General features: G+C 42.9%; 1 protein-coding gene across 4 annotated transcripts in view; it reads right to left on the minus strand.

Moving 5' to 3' along the window:
* The window catches only part of WT1 (WT1 transcription factor), a 48257-nt gene that overhangs the window by 18570 nt on the left and 9901 nt on the right, over positions 1 to 19786 (minus strand). For 2 of the 4 annotated variants that reach the window (XM_036029195.1, XM_036029194.1), the window contains 2 exons: positions 11277 to 11354; positions 10171 to 10221 (listed from right to left, as the gene is read on the minus strand). In XM_036029195.1, coding sequence (XP_035885088.1) covers positions 10171 to 10221; positions 11277 to 11338 — 113 coding nt within the window. In that variant the 5' untranslated portion in view covers positions 11339 to 11354. The remainder of the gene's footprint in view (positions 1 to 10170; positions 10222 to 11276; positions 11355 to 19786) is intronic. The other 2 variants (XM_036029193.1, XM_036029196.1) reach the window with 1 other exon arrangement.

Raw genomic sequence — 19786 nt, forward strand, 5'->3', positions numbered from 1 at the left:
TTAACATTTGATATGAATATTCAAAAAGGAAAAACTTTGGCCTGTCATTTCTCTTTCCACCCTTTGTCGTTAGCCCAGGGGGGGAACCCCATCCTCATCTCTGTCTTCTCATCCCTGCAGAGTATATCAAATGGAAGAGAAGCGCCTGGGACAACTTCAAACTCTTGTGTCTCAAAATAATTTTAAAAAGGAATTTACCCATCAACCCCTCTTTTCTCTCTATTCTTGATAGTGAGGCTCATACATGAGACACTTAAGTGCCTGATTCCTTTTGGCGTTGGAAATACACTTCGCTGCAAGCCTGGAGAACTGTCACACCTGTATAATGTGCTGCTTTGCCTTTGGAGGGACATGAGCAATGGAAAGCCACGTTAAGAAATTGCGCTTTGAAATAAGGCCAAACACACCACCACTGGTCAATTACTCTTGCCAAAAAACAAAAAGACCCAAATCTAACTGAGCCTCTCGATCTACCTGCCTGCACATAGAAAACACAGGAGACAGACGGAGGCCCAGAGTTAAAAGGCCGTACGAGGAGGCAATCTGCCAAACCCAGACTCTGGGAATTTCTGCTGCCCAACTGACCTGCTATCTCCAACCAGTCAAGAGAGGAGAACACAGGATGGGGAGAGGGTGGGAAGGACAGTTATGTATAAAAGGGACTTGAGAGAGGACAACCAACAAAATAAACCAGAACCAACAAAACAAGCCTCAGCACAAATGCGCACCATACACAAGGGTGAGCCAGAGACGGTCGGACGTTGAGCCCTGGAGGACTTAGGGCCCAAGGAACCGGAAACTTCCTTTAGGAAGCCTCAGTGGTCACACTGGAAAGCTTAGGTTTAAAGCCAGAGGAATTCCAAAACTCACTTTCATATCCATTTATAAGACCCGCCTTGGAGAAATGAATAGATAATGGGTTACCCTTTTGCACAAATTCCGAGCTGGGGGCAACCTAGCACAGCTACCTCTAGTTCCATATGGACATTAATTTATTCTTCGCCCACGTGTGGTAAGCTAAGGGCACTATTCAAATAAAATTCAAAATTCTGCACAAATAGTATCAGCAATGCCATCTAGTCATTCTCTTTTCTGTGCCTGTGTCATTTAATCTTTTATAATGGGAATCTAACAAATCAATGATATATTTAAAACCAAAAGATTAATCTGCTCCTGAGAATATAAAGGGAAAAGACAAAACAAAAAATGAAATTTCTTTCCCTATCTCAGCAGAGAAAGTAGAACCTAAAAATAAAACAACAAACTTAAATTTGATTAAGCTAAAAGAAAACACGTAATGCCTATAATCTGATAATTCATAGGTATAAAATTTCCTCAGAAGTGTAGTCTACAGAAAAGAATCATCTACTTTTTTTACTTAAAAAATTTACCTTCCTCCTGCCTTCAGGTGTTTCCTTTCAGGTCAGACCTCAAGAAAACTATACATTTTTTACTGTAACAAAAACAATATATTTTGTCTATTTTAATGAGAAATTGCACAATGGTAGTAATTCTAACTACTGTACCTTTTAATGAACAGTTTTCTGATGAGCATTAGAAAGAAGACTTTCCCCTCACTCCATCTTCCATTTATTTTCTACCCAAGTCTCATTCATCTCTATGGCATCCATCTCCACATAATATCTGGAGGGGAAGAGGACTCACCCCACTTTCATTAACTCTGACTTTGTAAATTATTGAGTATCTCTTGCTTTGACCAGTTCATATCCATCCCGCCTTCCTCTGACAATACAACCCTCTTTTCTTTTCAGGGAATCACCCTTCTTTAACTCCACCCTCAGGATCCAGGGGTGAGGACACACCTAGGGCCTGGCCAATCAGATCACTGCATTTTCTATCCACATGATCCAATCCAGGCCAATCAGAGCCTTCCCTGGGTCTTTTGCTGGAGAAGAACCACCATAGAGGTCTCTCCTTGAGCTATTTTTGCCTCAATAGAGACTACCTGCCTGAGAAGGCAGCCAGTACAGAGAACAGAGACAAGAGACAATGAAAGTGTTCTAATGACACTGTCTGAACCCCTGAATCCAGACATGGGGTTTATAAATACAATATACTAAGCCGATAAATTTCTCCTTTGACCTATGCTAGTTACAACTGGGGTCCTGCCACTGTCTATAGAAAAAAAAAAACCCAGATTAATATGTAATCTAACAGTTATCTAAAGGTAACTGGACTTATTTTTTCAGCAAACATCAAAACAGGATACCTGTAAATGAGTACTGGTCCCTTCAAAGTACTGCCTTCAGGAAGATGCCCGTTTGTCCCAACCACGCTCTTATTACTAAAACCTGGTTTAAACTCCTCTTCTGAAAGTTTCTTTATAGTCACAGCTCATATGTCTCCACTTCCCATGCAGCCTAGTCATTGGCCACTGTTTAATAGGGGACACTGGCTGAATGGTTAATGGCCTGACAAAAATGCTTGTATAAATCAACCCTTACGGACCATAGAGCCACCCTTACCATTGAAAGGGCGCACACACCTCCTCCAGCTGACCTTTTTCCTCTTATTTCACGCTCGGAGCAGAGCTAAGACATATTTTAAATCCAGTTTCTCAAAACAGTTTGGGGAGAACATAATCCAAAAACATCCATTATGTTTACTACTGGCCCGTACTATTTGGAAGGATATGTTTTTTTAATTTTTTATTTATTGATTGTTTAGGGAGAGAGAGGAGAAGAAAGGGGAAAGAGAAAGAGAGAGAGAGAGACGTCAATTTGTTGTTCCACTTATTTATCCATTCATTGGTTGCATCTTGCATGCGCCCTGACAAGAGTGAACCCGCAACCTCGGTACATTGGAATGATGCTGTAATCAACTGAGCTACCTGACCAGGGCCATGAATATTTTTAGGCATGACTTCCCTTCCTATGTCAGTGCATACGCACACAGGAATTCGCTTTCTCACAAACCACCTCACCAGACCATATAAGAAATATCTGTGTCTCCCCTTGCACGTGGTCTGACATTGAGGTACTAATTCATCAAAATCCCAGTTTTATCTAATCCACTGGATTCTATACCCCCAGCGTTTTGCTCTAGGGCCACAGACTGCTGCTAGCTTTACCCCAAGAATGAAGGTCCCGAATCCACATGAGAAATGAACCCTGAACTTCACACATGTTCCCAACCGCTCCCACCCAGCCCACTCACACAATATTGAAACAGAAAAATTTACTCAAACATGCCCAGTTACTTTAAAAAATCCCCTCCCTAAAACCCCAGCATCCTGCACAGAGCGCTTAAAACTAAGGTCCCTCCTGCGTCTCCAGCTGAAACTGAGGCCTGTAGGTACGAAGGCCGAGCAGAGCGATCTTTTCTGCAGGCCACACCCTCCAAACCGATGTTAGTAACACAGCAAAGTAATTCGTGGTGAAGAAACAAAGAAAAACCTGTAATACACCCAAAGGAATCACACTCTCAAACACACTCGCTCACACTTTGAGGCCAGCAGCACTCTGTTAAAAATCTTGAAAAGGAGGAAATTCTAAACAGGGACATCTGACATAGAACAAAACCCCAAAAAAGGTTGAAAAAATGCGTTCTTGAAGAAAGCATTAAAATTTTTTTCAAAAGTCAATCTTCTCCAAAGCTTATTTTTAAACTGGATGCAATCCAATCAAAATCCTAATTAAGACTTTCAAAAATAAAACTTGCTGTTTCAGAACAATTTTAGATTTACAGAAGACTTTCTAAGATAATACAGACAGTTCCCCTATACCACACACCCCGTTTCCTCTATTATTAACATCTCACGTTGGTAAGGTGCATTTGTCACAATTAACGAACTAATTTTGATAGACTTTCTCTGCAATTAACAAAATGAAGCTAAAGTTCATCTTAAAATAAACGAGAGACAGTAGCCAGAAATAGTTTTTAAAAAGTATAATGCTAGGGAAATATCGGATCATTGAACAGAATATAAAGTTATAGGAAAAAACAAAACAAAACACCAATCTGATACTTGGCAGCAAGAGCCAGACTGATCAAAAGAAGGAAACAGAGTCTAGAAATGGATGCAAGGAATTTGATAGGATCCAAGAATTGATAAAAAAAAAAAAATCAGTGAGAAAAAGACAGATTATTCAAAATAGTTTGGGGACACTGGTTAGTCATCCAGAAACAAATCAAGGTGAAATACAACTGCCAAATAAATGCAGGATGAATTACATGTTTAAATGGAAAAAGCGAATCAAAAATATACCAATAAATAAGTACATTGAAAAAAGAACTTTGGGACAGAAAAAATCTTTCCAGGCATGATATAAAAGCCAAAAACTTGAAACTAAAACTTGAAAAGCCAAAACTTGAAAACTTGAGCCTTTATTACTCAAAAGCAGCCGAGGAAAATACTTAATACAATTACCTTTTTTTTTATGGTGCGGTAAGAACATTTAAGATTTACCCTCTTAACAACTTTCAGGTATTTAATACAGTATTGTTATCTACAGCCACCATTCTGTGCTTCAGATAAAGTGGCAGAGATATTAACTAACCACTACGCAGGTAACCATTCTGCAAACCACTACTGCGGTCATTATTTTGCAACATATGCAAATATATGCTTCAAATAATCACACTGTACATTGTAAAGTTATATAATGTTAAATGCCAATTGTATCTCAATAAAGGTGAAAATACACGTAACAAAAAGATGCATGAACTGACATTTCCTATATAAAAAAAATTCTGACAGAAAAAAACATTTACAGTTAAAACACAAACCACAGAAAAGATTGGCAGTAACTATGACAGCAAAGGGTTAACGTCCTTTCAAACAAAGAACTCTCGTAAGTCAGTACTGTTACTAAATGAAGTGTCCTGACTCCTCGCTAACTGGGAACACACCCTGGCTCCCAGAGCCTCTGCTCTCTCAAGGACACTGCTCCAGCAATCCAATCCCCTCCCATCCATTCCTGGGGTTGTTGGGTTTTTTTCTGTGTTCTTTTGGCGGGGGGCAGGGGGGGGGGGCGCTAGGGGTTGCCTCTTCTTGATTATTCTCATCAGAAAACAAATACGTGGGTACTTCTTTATAATGTTTTGGTATTGTCTGAATTTTAAAAAAATAATAAGCCTGTGTTACTTTCATGATCAAAGGGAAAAAATTGTTTTCATTTTTCAATAGACTCACCATCTTAGCCTTAAGAACACTACATCTGTGGCTTAGCCTTTTAAATGAAGAGTTAGAAATAAATAAACCCAGAATAAATGAACTTGTTTGCTCTGAGCAGGGAAAAAAATTCTAAAATGCACAGTAGCCCTTATTTCAGATCAACTTTTATTTCAGAACGACTTTTTATTCATGCAGCTTCTACATCAATGTTTTTCTAGCTACAAGGGATGGGTTTTTTTCTCGGATGGAAGACAGGGAGAAGGATACATGGTGAGCAGAAGATCTCAGAAGGGACCATGATGGGATCAGACATGAGAAGTTCAACATCTCCTTTAGTTCATGCAAGAGATCCTCCACTCATCTGCTACCCTCTCCCCTCCAACACACACACTCACTCTCACACACACACCTCCACCAACAGATTAGAGTCCTTGTGCAGCCCACCTCACCCCCTGTGCTGAGCGCACCCAGCTCCTCATGTCCAAGTTGGCCCCTTTGTCACCACCCGCCCTTTCTCTATCTTTCCCACTCAGCTCCCTCCTTCTCCTGACTGGAGCAAACCTGTCATTCTTCCTCTCCTTTACAAGAACAAAATGACTCTTTGCTTTAAAATAAAATAGTTAGGAACATGGTGTGGAGACGGGAAGTCTATAAAGCCCAAACTATTTTTTGAGAGGTTGACAATATTTTCAAAAAGTCAACGCCCTCGTGAAGGTTCAAACGGCAGTAGGCTATAGCCATGCATTTGCTGAATCAGATCTAAGCAGAATCCGGTCATTTGTTAGAAAGTGATACAAAATGTATGTGTGTACGCACAGAAAAAGGTTGAAAGGCATATGCAACATAATACTTACTGTAGTTTCACTGGGCTATTGAGAGGAGTGTCATTTCTTCCCCTACATATTTGTCTTTTCTAACTTTTCTATAACTTATACATAATTAAATAAATCCATTGGTCATATGCTTAAAGGAAAAAAGTTGGAAAGGTGAACAACTAGGGAGGAGAAAGTAGCAGCAAGGAAGTGAAAAGTGAAGGCAAAAAAGCAACTGAATCAATCCACTCGGACAGGAACCAGGGACGAGACTTATTCTGAGTCTCGCTCTCCATCCTGAGAGCCGCGCAGTCCCAGGCTCCAGGCTCAGCTCTGCACTAGGGCTAACAGCGCCTAGCCAAGTCCCACGCAAGGCAAAGTACTCTTGCTCACAAAGCATCAATGTAACCGTTTATTTAAAAGGAGAACTTAACTTTCTGCAGGGGGCAGAGGTGGAGGAGCACACTCAGGAATGCTGGTGTTCACAGAGCTGCTTCTCTCCACCTTTGCTTTCGCGTCTCAAGCTCCAGGAGTCACTTAAAAGCAGCTATGCATTTTCAAGAAGTAAATCTCTTGGACAAGTACCTTATGTTCACGAGCTGGAGAGGGAAGGTGCTGGGCTGTGTATCGGAGCTCCCAGCCAGAGAAGACAGCTATCTCTTTTGGCACAGGTTCTCAGGGATGAGACCATGTCTAGCAGGGAATCTTCTCCAGATTCAACAGCCTTGGCCCCACCAAACCGCGCGGCTTTGCTCGCACCATACATCACTCGTCACGAGGCTTTCGTGTTTCCTTTCAAGCGTCCACAGGTCAAATACTGTGTGTTCCCAACAGTCTGCGAACTTCTTGGACCAGCAAAGGGACATTCATTTTGCTCAGCACTCCTTTACCATTTCCATTGTGTTCGATTTCCCACTCCCCCTACCCACATCCCCGGAGAATAACTTCTTCCTTGTTTTAATAACTTGGACCACGGTCAAGGTTGCTGTGTTTCTCCATTTTGCAGGATATTTTCTTCAGGAGAGACAAAACAGAGGCTGACAGAGTAGCCAAGGCTTGTGAGCAGCCTTAAAAATTCAGCAGCCATTAAGAGCACATAGAAAATCTTTTTCAAGAAATAAAAGCAGGCAGCGCCAAGGCACCGTAAACAGAATTATTCGTAAAGGTGGACTAATACTTAGAGAAGGTCCCTGGCAACTTTTTCCTCTCAGTGACCCACTGGAAAAATCTAATTTTGTTTGTTTGTGGGTGAGGTCAAGGGTCAGAGTTAAGAAAAGTGGTTTCATCAAGTATCTTCTCTTCGACTTGAAATTGAAATACAATGATATCCCATGTGAGGTCATAAAAGTAATTCTGGTCCCAGGAGCAGGCAGACATTAGAAAACGAGTAAAGGGAGAAGGAGACAAGAGTAAAACAGTGGCATCCGCCCCTCCCAATTATATGTGAGGCTTTCCTCTCTGCTTCCTGTGCTCTCCCCGAAAACCGGCCCCGCCCACTAGCCCATCACCTCCCAGACATCTAAAGGAAGACATCTCCGTGCACTGGTTAGGACAAGAGGAAACAACCTTATTTTTTTAATAAAAGTAACACTGTCAAGGAAAGAAGACATGAACATGTATTTAGTGGGGGTGAGTCTGAAGTACATGATCTTTTAATAAAAAATTGATAGTACCTCATTTTTATGAGCAACATGGGAATTACATCTTTCTTCTCCAAAGCATGAGTGAACCCTCCCGTTTTCCTGTTCTATATCTACCTTGTCACCACGCTTTTCTTACCACCGATTTCAAAATAGTGTCAGGACACTGCTTAAAGATTAAAGCAGAAGATGGGTTTTTTCTCTTTATCCATCTTTATGAAATATCTTTTCTGAAGTGTATTTTCAGTGTTCTTATATCATGACAAAAGAAAGTAAATTTGGTATTACAGGGAATAATGACACCTACCCAGATTACGTCCCCTCTAGGAAAAACCAAACTTTCTGCTGGAATAACAGAATCCCGTGCTCAGCTATTTGAGGGCCTGGAGGAAAGAGCTAGGGAGGCATTGTCCTCACGAGCTAAGAGAGGCAACCTGTGAGTCATCATCCACCCGTGGTTTGTAAAATTGATCTACATATAACCACCAGCACTTGAGAAATGATGTGGAATAAAGTAGCAACTGTCAGTGCACACAGCATGGACCACGGGTAAGTACTGTTTTTCTGAAACTTCGTGTTGTGCGTGTGTGCATGCACACGCATGTGTGTGTATCGGATCTCAGTGTGAGAGGTATTTCTACTGTGGTCACAATCTGAAAGCTCAAGAAACTCTAATCTAGGGCCCAGAATCTAGAGTCAGACAGGTGAGGGTTTCAGCATCATTCTGCCACTGGCTCCCTACGTGAGCTTGGTTAGGTGGCTTAATCTCACCAGCCCCCTCATCCGAAAGGTGGATGTGGCCACAAACCTAGGACTGTCATGAGATCAGAAGAGGAAACATGGGTACAGCCGCTCACCCGGGGTCCAGTACTGTTAACATCCACCCTTGGACAAATGTGCCATTCATAGATGGGAACAGATGTTGGAGGAGTTGCCTCATGCTCTGAAAGGACACGCCCAGCGTGAGAGATCAGGTTAGTAAATTAGGCAACCGCACAGGGGTTTTGCTCTCCAAAGAGTTGCTCTTCTGCGAGACTATTGCGGCCACCTGATCCTTGTGATACAGCTCTCTGAATGAAGTCAGTATTCTAGAAATACATCTTGACTCCAGAAATCCTGCCTCAAAATGTAAGCATCAGACCTATGAAAAAACTCGTCTAGTTTTTTTCTTCTTATGTGGAATTGAAAAAGACAAATTATTCATACTCGGCATTTCCTCCTACAGTATAGCTTCTGACTCCCCAGCAAGTGACTATTATTACCACATGTCTAAAGACCTTGAAAGATGTCAAAATTATCTCAACTGTGGAAAGACCCAGATTCAAACAGATGCCGAGATTCCTTATCTGTAATTTTTGTAATTAAGCAAAAAAAAAAAAACCCTGCACTCAAACTTTTTTAAAAACTGTGACATACACACTTCAAAATCATGTTCCTTCCATTCGTGGCATTCAGTTTGGGGGGAGATACTGAATGCTGAGTGGAGAAGGGGGGAAGAAAGGAAGAGACCCAGAAAGAAACAGCAGGACCAAGATGCCAAGAAACGTAAGTTGGGAGGAGGTGGAATGCTGAACTTGTCGGCATCCCCTTCCTTGGATGCAAGTGGGGGAAGAACGGAATTAAATCAACAGGAAGCTTCTTATTTTAGGGTCTAGAGAGAGGAAGTGGAGATTTGGATAAAAAAGAAAAATTGAGCCCTGGCTGGAGTAGCTCAGTGGATTGAGCACAGGCTGTGAACCAAAGCATCGCAGGTTCAATTCCCAGTCAGAGCACATGCCTGGGTTGCAGGTCATTCCCCCAGCAACCACACATCGATGTTTCTCTCTCTCTCTCTTTCTTCCTCCTTTCCCTCTCTAAAAATAAATAAATGAAATATTTTTTAAAAAAGGAAAGAAAAATTGGGGGTGGGGTGGAGAGAACGATCTAACAGTAAGTCTTAAAAGATGAAAAAAAAAAGACGAGAAACAACTCTGCTGGTTACTGAAGGACAACCCAAAAAAGCAGGACTGAGCCAACAAAGGGAAGGATGATGAGGAGAGGGAGGCTGGTCCTGGTGTTCGAGCAGAGAAAATGAAATCAGAAGAAATAGCTCCAGAAACATCCCAGGGTACAAGCTCCAGGACTGAGGAAGGCGCAGATGTCTGGCAAGGAAAAATTCTTTGCAGGAAGTCTGGCCATGGACTCAGGGTAACAATTAGGTTCTCCCTTAGAGATGTAAAGGAAAAGGGAGAAAAGGCAAGGGAAGTAGGACTGAAAGATCTGACTGATCTAACAGCAATATGTGTAATGCCACAAATTTAGTAGTTTATGAGAGTCATGAAGAAATGAGCAGGGTTGCTACTGCATCATTCTAAAGACTGTTTTCCAGGAGTATGTTGATGAGAAACGTCACCACCTCCACTTTCATCCACAGCATGTCCTCAATACATAAGAAGCAGAAAGAGAGAGACGACTGGAAGTTTCCCATCCCAGGGCACCGATGGCTATCCTGATCACCCCTCGTCAGTCCTAACTCCTGCATCGCCCCCGGGCACCACCAACAAGGCCTATGCCATTTGCCATCATCGCATTGTCCACTCACTTGCTCTGCCCTTCTGTCCATTTCACTGAGCTGGAGCTCCCAGCAGCAACTCTAGAAGAGAAGAAGAGGTGGGGAACAGGGAATGGAGCATGCATGGCTCTAAAAGCCCCCCAGAACCCAGAATCTGATGAGAAGCCACTGAATACACAGAAATGTGAAGGCAGCTGTCTGGTGCAGAGTGCTGGACTGAGCCTCCAGGCCCGCTGGAGCTGACAGTGAGGTGAAAGTCCCCACGGGGAGGCTGGGAGAGCCTGGGCTTTTGGAATTAGGTCTGAGCTTAGAGTCCCAGCTCTACCACTTCATATGATGTGAACTTGGGAACTGAACTCTCTGAGCTTGATTTACTTCTTTGGAAAACAGGGTACCAGTACCAGGGCCTCATAATGTTATCAGGGAGACTAGATGAGGTGACCTAAAAGATCACCTGATAAATCACAGAAGCGTCCCGAGGGTCACATCCAACTGTCTTTCAACCCAGGCTTGCTAGAAAGCTGGAAGTAAGGTCTTTCGCTGGAGAAAGCAAGTCCCACTTGCTTGTCTTTGTTCATTTTCAGGTGGAGAGAATTGCCCCTACCTACCTACGTTTGATAGTTTATGTTCTCCCTACTGTAGTTGTATATTGAGTGTGAAGCAGCTTGTTGGTGCAACTAGGTATGAGAACAGTAGATTCTGCATTATCCAAATCATTATCTCTCAAATGTAAATTTAGAGCCTCAACTTTGTAAACACAAAGCATTTCTTGATAAGATATGTAATAGGTAACATCTGTGGTATCACTGGCAAGATATAAACATTAAACGAGGTTGAATGGAGACAACTTAGAAGAACTCTAAAAAAAAATTTCAGTATGTAAAGGCCATGTTAAGGTTTCCCAATATTCTTAACTCCCTTGTTCCAGACAAAACGTCCCTTATTTATATGCCTGCAAATTTAATACTTGAGCACAACCCACTAACTGGTGGTGGGAGGAAAACATCTGGACTCTGAAAGGAGCCTTGACTACTCTTCTAAAACTGTACTCTCATCAGAAGGTATAAGCACCTTTAAGATGGTTCAAAAGGGCGTTAAGTTACTGTCAAAGGGCAATGGAATAGAGACAATCTTACCCCTTTAATGTGGCTCCTAAGTTCATCTGATTCCAGGTCATGCATTCAAGCTGGGAGGTCATCTGGTATAAATTGTCACTGTTAGAAAAACATGCAGAGTTAGAAACACAAAAACTACAAAAATATAAACGTGCAATTGTCTCTTCAAAAGAAAAAATGGAGTTTTAGCTTCCCTTTACTGTGAAAGCCCCCACGTTCTCCAGGATGACAGAACACACGAGCCTGAAATAATTTCCATTGCATCCCACTAATCTCCGCACAGTCAGACACTTCGTACACTGCAGAAGGTATGTGGGGGTCATTTGGAAGCCTTAAAAAAACTTACAATGGCTAACATTGAAGTTTCTAAAGGGGTATTAAACCTTTGAAGGGAAGAGGCTAAAGGTAATGAAACTTTGGAAGGCAACACAGGCTGGATAACTCAACATTAAAGTTAAAAGCCTGGAGCTGAAAGTAAAAAGGCAGCAGATTAATTATTCGTGAAAAAGCCATTAAGTTGCTTTAATCAAAAGGATAAGTGTCATGTGGATCACAAGGGCCTGAAAAGTCAGAGTGATGGGTGGTGGATGGTCCAATACTCGAGGATGTGACAAGCAAAAGAAAGAGGATGATAAACTCTACGCACAGCTAAAGGAATCATTTCCCATACATTTTATTATTCTGGTACAAGTAAAGGGAGCTTTTTTCCTAAAAGCCCCTTAACCAGTTCTAAAAAGTGGGATGAGGGAAAACAATGGCTGATTGTTTACATTAAGACCCCAAAAGAGAAATACATGATCACGAGAACCAATCAAAAGTTATTCTCCCCCCCACAAAAAGTTGTTCTCCCCCTTGTATTTTGCACATCCAACTCGCATAAACGTCTTCATTACGTGTGGTTTTAAACGTCGCTCTAAATGCTATTATAGAAGGTTTCTCACATCCAGTCCCTGAAATAACACCCCTCTCCAAGGAGCCTGCAAGTGCAAGTCTCTTAAATACCTCTATTGCATGTGTCTTCATTTTTATTTATTCATGAGTGTACTTATCTTCTATTTATCTCATGCCTAGAAAACTAGCACATGCACCATCAGGCACATTCCCAAGCTCTATTAGGAATACATTTAGTCCTGAACTGAAGTGGTTAATTATGAAATTTGAAACCCGAGAGATGAATGGTTTGTTTGGGAGCCCTTGGTCTAAACACAGTACAGAAGAAATTTTCACTCTACCTTCGAGGCAGAGGTAAACAAAAGCTACGAAGCTTTCGATATCTAACTCGAGATATCAAATTGCAAATTCTGGACAATCTCCATCTTGTCACGGCATTCCTTTGGGTTGCTTCACCCATCGGGCCAAAGCAACACCGAAGTTTAATTAAGAGAAGGTGTTGTCGAGCCAACCAAACTGGGAAACTACAGCAAGGCAGAATAAATGAACACGGTGCTCTCTCTTGGCGTAGCTTGATAAATCATGGCCAAGCCCATCTGCCTCCCATATAATCACTCTGAAAATTATTTGGGACTCCTCCGTGGCGGGTACACAGGATAAGGAGAAAATCAGATTCCAGAAGGGAATTTTACATATGAAATGAGAAGTGACTTCAATCTCAAAGTATGTGTAGTTTCATTAGTCAGTGTATATCTGGACCCCATCATTCATCCCCATGTCTGACCAGCTATTATGCTACTACAATGTCCTACATATCAATGGGAAAAAAATGATTTGTTTCTCCTGCAGCTTCCCTGGTTTGCAGCAGCGGCCGGTGCTGGTCTGTGCCACTGCGTTTCTCAATTCCACGAATTCTTGCTGTAAGGCCAGTGTAATTAATTCCTGAAGGACCTCGACTTTTATTAGAAGTGCCAGCCTGCTGCATTTAACACAGAAGAGTTTCTTGAACTTTCCTTGGGTTGACAGTTCATTAATAAGCAGCCTCCTCCACAATCTCTACTGGTTTTTGTTCTCTTTCGCCTTTTCATCAAGCAATCCATTTATTAATCTCGCCATTAATCTCAGCCAACAGGCATTGTATTCCCCAGGCAGCTCTATGTATTTGTCACTGATTTTTTAAAAATTGTTCACCAACTAAAATCACTCAGCTCCAGTTGACAATCCTCCTAGGTCCTGTTGGGATGTGGGATCTTTCTGAAATTATTTCATCCTTGCATAAGTCTAAGAAAATCCTAATTTTTAAGGGGGCTGAGAAACAAGATGAGTGACAGAAGTTTACACATGGGTTAATGAGTCCCAAATATCTAGCTTTATGGTTTAGGCATTTTCTCACAGATTTCAAAAAATAATCCAACAGAGTCCTAAGGGTCACTAGGAAGTACCTCAAAGAGAACATATTTTTAAGGACATGCTCTTGGCCCCCATAGAACAAACTTTCTTAAATACAAGTTATATCTTACACATCGGTATCTTCCTAGTAGGTGCTTAATAAATGCTCTTCACTGCCTTGTCCAGTGTGGCAGCCACTGAGTCACATGTGGCTACTGAGCACTTGAAATATGGCTAGTGCCACATGTTGAAATAAGATTTTGACTACACAGGGTTAAGGAGAATATTTCAAAATTAACTTCACTGTTTCTTTTTTATGTGGCTGCTAGCAAATGTCAAATTACATCTATGACTTGTATTATGTTTCTGCCAGACAGTGCTACTTCTGTAAGTTTTAGAATCTTGAGCAAATTAAGCAAATCAATTCAGCTCTCTGCACCTCAGTTTCCTCACCTGTCTAATGGGAATATTAGTCTCAATCAGTTTAACTTCACAGAGATGTTGTAAAGCTCTAATAATGGCTCTTCGAGGACTAGACAGATACAGTATTTTAATATTTCTAATCTAGCAAATCTTGCACAGTGCTGACTGATTCTCCACGGCGACTTTGTGAGGCAGGTATATTTATTTACGATCCCCATTTATCAAAGGAGGGCTCAGAGAGGTACCTGCCGCTGACATGCCTGATGCCCCAACCCCCACCCTGCCCTGCACCTTTGAAAGCTTCAGACATCATGTGGCCCCTGAGCCTCGTCTTCTCGCTACCATTTGAATAATAGTAATAATAATACAGACTGGAAGAGCCTAGAAGTGGAAGGGAACACATGCAAGGAAGCATAACCTACTCTGTCTCCAGAAAGTTACAAGATGCAAGATGCCCAACGCATCCCCTTGAGCTAACTAAGGACAAATGTGCCAAGGTCCCAACCGGAGTCCCACCTCTTGACTGCAGTAGCCCTGAGAGCCCAGCTTGTAAATCCTCAGAAGGAGAGAGGCAGGATGGGAAGAAGGACTTTCAGAAAATCCCCAACTACTCATAGGTTTCCTGAGGCCAGCGATAGGATCAGAGCACAGTTTTAACCACATCCTGCCTTCTGTTGGCCGAGGCTCCTCAGCAGCTCAGTCAGGAGGCTGGACTGGCACAATCCTTCAGCTGGAAGCCCAGGACGGCAATGACAATAACTGCTGCTGGGGCGAGGACAAAATGTGAGCTCGAGCTAAAAATATTGGGCCCATGCATGTTCAGGCTCTGATCTCTCTGGGCGATCAGTCAACACCCAGATCTCATCATGAAAACCCACACAAAGAGGCAGCACTGCTCAAAGAATATATGGCCCCTGACAAAGAAGGCATCTAATTATTAAATAACCACTGAAGGTGTCAGCCACCTCATCCCCAGAGGAGATCAGATAAGCAGGCGGTTTGGCTCAGAGCAGCCACAGTGGTCACGTAGGCATTTCAGCTCCCCGTCTAACTGTCCGTGCGGAAATGAACTCTGAAATCGCAGGCTGCCAAAATGTATTCCCAAAGTCATGGTGTCCTTTATATTTTTTTAAGTAGGTCTTTTTAAAAAAAGACACTTGTTTCCTATGTAAGAAATGTTTGAAGTTGGAGGCAAGAGAGAGAGGAAAGAAACTTCTATTACTGGGATTAATGCAAGCTGGAGTAAAATAAAAGGAAGTCAGTCTTTGCAAAGAGGGGAACTTAAAAGGAAATCGGTAGTAGATCATATAGAGTTTGTTTTGGCCTGGACTGCAGTATTACTGAGTTCTTAACCTCCGCACAAAAAGAAAGGAAGACGAAAACCCTCAGCTATTATCTGGACTAGAACTCCTCCACTCTTCAAATGCATTTGTAATTCAAGTACATTTTCATCTTTCAATGTGTTTACTATATTCACTAGAACAAGGTAGAAAAGATCTTAGTGCCACTGGAACAGAACCACAGAACCTGGTGGAGAGTGGAGTTACCTCTGCCCGATGGTTAGTAGCTGGCAAAGTAGAATCTTTTTTCCCCCATTACAGTTTACATTCAATATTATTCTATATCAGTTTCAAGTGTACAGCCTAGTGGGTGGACAAGCAGATACTTTACAAAGCGGTCCTTCTGATGTTTCCAGTACCCAGCTGGCCCCAGACATAGTTATTACAATATCACTCACTATATTCCCTGTGCTGTGCTGTGCTTTACATCCCCGTGACTATTCTGTAGCTACCAATCTGTCCATCTGTACTTCTTCATCCTTGACCTTTTTTTACCCAGTTCCCCAATCCCCCCACAAAGTAGCATCTTGGTGGAAAAAAGACTTTGTCCATGGGGTGATTTTTTTAAGCCAAACAGGAACCAGGCAAACGTAACTGGCATCCATGATCAGAATTCGTGTTTCCAGCACTCGCCGTGACAGCTCTGGCCCACACTGACAGAGAGGTCTCTGCGGCTTCACCTCTACCTGATAAGCAAGGCTCACGCACTGCTCAGGCTGCGGCCAGGCTTCCACGCTGCCCTTCTCCTGCGTTCTTCCTTCTGAGGCGCCTCGGAGGCTGCCTGTCAAGAAATTTCTGCCCAGCAGGCCATGGTGAATAATTATTTTACAGTCAATCTCCTGGTATTGTAATTTCTCTCAAGCTCACCAGTTAACCAAAGAAAACCCCACTGGGGATTCAACTTCTATTAATAAACACTTGGTCAGCACAAAAGTTGAAGGAATATTGAAACTAGGTTTCCCCCCTCCCTGGAGACAAGTCCAGTGCAAGTTTTTGGCTTTGATATCAAACACCACGAACAGACCACCTTGGAAACCATTCCGGACTCTCTGCCTTCCTGCCTGCCTACGTGGGAAACACACACCAGTGTTGTCAAGTAAAACCTGCACCCCATGTAAAGTGTACTCAGATACACAAGTGAAAAGAGGCAGCATTGACTATGACTTCATTTCCTTGGACATAAACTGTCCTCCGATTGATATCGAAGTCAAAACCTAACTTAAATAAGGGATTGTAAACTTCTCACTGACTTGGATTCCCCAGAAACTCTGGGGCTGCTAACGAAGTTTCATTCCCATGGAAGACAATCTACTGGTACCAGGCTCCATTGTCCACTTCACCATTTGTGAATCCACATTTAATAAAAAGTCAGCAGCCCTGGAGGGGCGGCTCAGCTGGTTGAGCATCATCCCGTACACCGAAAGGTCAGGGTACATGCAAGAGGCAACCAATCAATGTTTCTCTCTCACATCAGTGTTTCTCTCTCTGTCTCTTCCCCCATTTCTCCATGTCTAAAAAAATCAATGAACATATCCTTAGATGAAGATTTTAAAAAACAGTCACTCAGCAATTATTGTCTCTTGAATTGCTGAAGGAAACATTCTCATTTACATTAGTAGCACTGTTGTTAAAGAAGGGTATGCAGCCCTGGCTGGTGTAGCTCAGTGGATTGAGTGCAGGCTGCGAACCAAAGCGTCGCAGGTTTGAGTCCCAGTCAGGGTACATGCCTGGGTTGCAGGCCATGACCCCCAGCAACCGCACATTGATGTTTCTCTCTCTTTCTCTCCCTTTCTCCCTCCCTTCCCTCTCTAAAAAATAAATAAATAAAATCTTTTAAAAAACAGATTAAAAACAAGAAAGTATGCAAACCACATAAAAGGATAAAAGGAAAGAGAAACAACTAGAATGTCTCAAAAGAGAGTGCGTGTGGGAATATTTTCCCAGCATAGTGCACAGAACTCCTTTTTAAAGTAGCTCTGAGAATCAAGCTGCGCAATGGGCACACTCAGGAACCGGAGGTCAGCAACCAGAGGAGGCGGAGGGGGCTTGTGGAAGAGGGTTCAAGGGAAATGAGCAGGGAAGATCCAGCTAGTTGCTCGTTCCACATAGAATTCAGAGGGAACATTGTATTAGACTTAACCAGGGTGGACTCTACCACTGTCTCCCCTCAGGGGAGCATGGGGTCCGACATTCACTGGGACCTTGCCTCTGAGCAAGCAGAGAGCTGGGTGTCCCTGGGAGCAGCATTCCTCCTGGGTCCGGGGATGGGAAGACAGGTCCCAGCTCTGGATTTCTTTAGCTGTTTGGGACTGAACTTCACCAACAGTCACGTCCAGTGGTAAAGGCAAAGTTAGAGGAGTCCACCGTTGGAAAGTCAGAGCTGCTTTGTTAGTTACAACTTAAGGAGAAAGTCAAGTTGGCTGCAACAATACTCACCAGGGAAAAATAGTGCCCCTCAACCCACGAAGTGCTTACCATTGAAAGGTACATGTAAACTAACAGATAATGTGTTTCTTTCAAAACTGTGGGAAACAAAGACCTTTTTCTTCAGGGAGACCTAGGGAAGATGCCACCTTTGGAGAGAGAGGGTGGCACTTAGGGATCAGGAGAGGCAGCAGGTGGGTGCACTGGGTAGAAGCACAGATTCCGGGGCCTCACCCACGGGACGTAAACACCATCTCTGCCCCTTACTGTGTCACACTGGGCAAATTCACCTCCAGGGCCTCGGTTTCCTCCTCCGTGATGTGGGGGTGATAACCTCAGAGGGATGATACCTCGAAGAGTTGCCACGTGATTCAATAAGTCAATACTTGTAAACTGCTTAGAGTGGTGCCTGAGTGAAATAAGTTTACATAAGAATTTGCCATTGTTATTCATCAGCAAAGGCATGGACTGTATAAGGGGAATATTCCGAGTGGAGTGGCCTGGTGTCCCTCAGTGGTCCAGAGCCCAGATGGGTTCTGAAGTCAGAGATACTGAGGATCGAATCCTGGTTCTGATGATCGCTCACTGTGTGAGCCTGGGCAAGTTACTCTGAGTCTCTACATCTATTTCCTCCTCAGCAGAATGGAGTTTAGCGCACCCACTTCAGAGACTAATCGGAAGAACTAAATGAATGAACTGAGAGTGAAGCACTCGGCACATGTAGGGATCATGTACTAATAAATCCTAGTCCCTGTGTTATAGGGACTCCAGCTTCCACCCAGCGTGACCATGGGCTTCCCTAAGGACTGAAATCTAGTTTCATAAGCCTTGGTGACCTACAGATAAAACTCTACCCACCTGCAACATGTGGTGAGGAGGGGCGGGGCCAGGGAAGCAGGGAGGGTGGGGAAACCATATCCTATCACTTCCCACAAGTTGACTGGGCGCATTTTCTACTCACTACTGATTACACCAACACACAAATGGGTATGGCTGTAACCCTTCAGATCTGCTACCTGAGAGACAGGGAGAACTTGCCATGTTTCTCTTGCTGTCAGTTTCTCTCCTGACAAGTAGAGAATTCTGAGAATTGCCTCCAAGCAAGTTCACATTGTGCACTGCTTATTTAATGTCTGTATATGTACCATTATCTTTCCTTCATGCTGGGGCGGAAGACCAAATCCAAGTTTGGGGAACAGCGCTTTGGGAAGAGGGGTGGGGATGGAGTTGGGCAGGTTGCCTCAAAGGATCAACTGCAAGGAGGAGAACAAAACACAAGCAAGCCTTTCCCACGAGGTCCCAGTTTTAGACAGAAAAGCACCACTGAACATGAAAAATCCCAAAATTGAGTTATTCCGTGATTAGAGTTCAGTCCTATTTTTTATGCTTTTTCACACATTGTGTTCCCAAAATCATTTAAATAACTTTTCAAACCTTTTTGAGGGGGATTGGAAAGAAGAAAATGACACAACCGTGGTGATATTGATGCATAGACCCAATGTTAACATGCCCCTACACCTGTCCATTCATCACTACTGTGAGGGAAGCACCTGATCTTTTTTTTCAATTAAGCTAAATTAATGCATAATTAGTTTTGCGGCATCAGGCATGGTTACTACAGAGAATTTTTAAAAAAGCAATTTGCTTAAATGCCATGTAAGATGTCTATACAGCTCCCTCTCCCCAAGCCGCCAGCCCGAGAGTTGAGGGAGAAGCGAAGGTTCCACAGGAGGCCCCCGCCAGAGTGTTTCTGTGAAAAGGGCACACAAAGGGAACACAGTGGTCCCCAGCCGGTGACAGCCCAAGGGGAACAACTTTACCTCTTTCAAGGACAGCGAACAGAAGAAACCCAGCCCTTAGAGAGAAGCTACGGCCTCGGCTGTAGTGCCAATAAACCTTCTAATAAAAACACCACCACCAATAAATATTTACCATTTATTAATTACTTGCTATATCAGGCAATGCTAAACCTTCAAGACTTCTTTTCATGATACCTCATTATCACCTGGGTTCCTGCTTTATTACTTCAGTACCTGAAGCCTCCCTGGGTCAGCAACTGTTGTA

This window comes from Phyllostomus discolor, chromosome 6 (assembly GCF_004126475.2).
Source record: "Phyllostomus discolor isolate MPI-MPIP mPhyDis1 chromosome 6, mPhyDis1.pri.v3, whole genome shotgun sequence".
NCBI lineage: Eukaryota > Metazoa > Chordata > Mammalia > Chiroptera > Phyllostomidae > Phyllostomus > Phyllostomus discolor.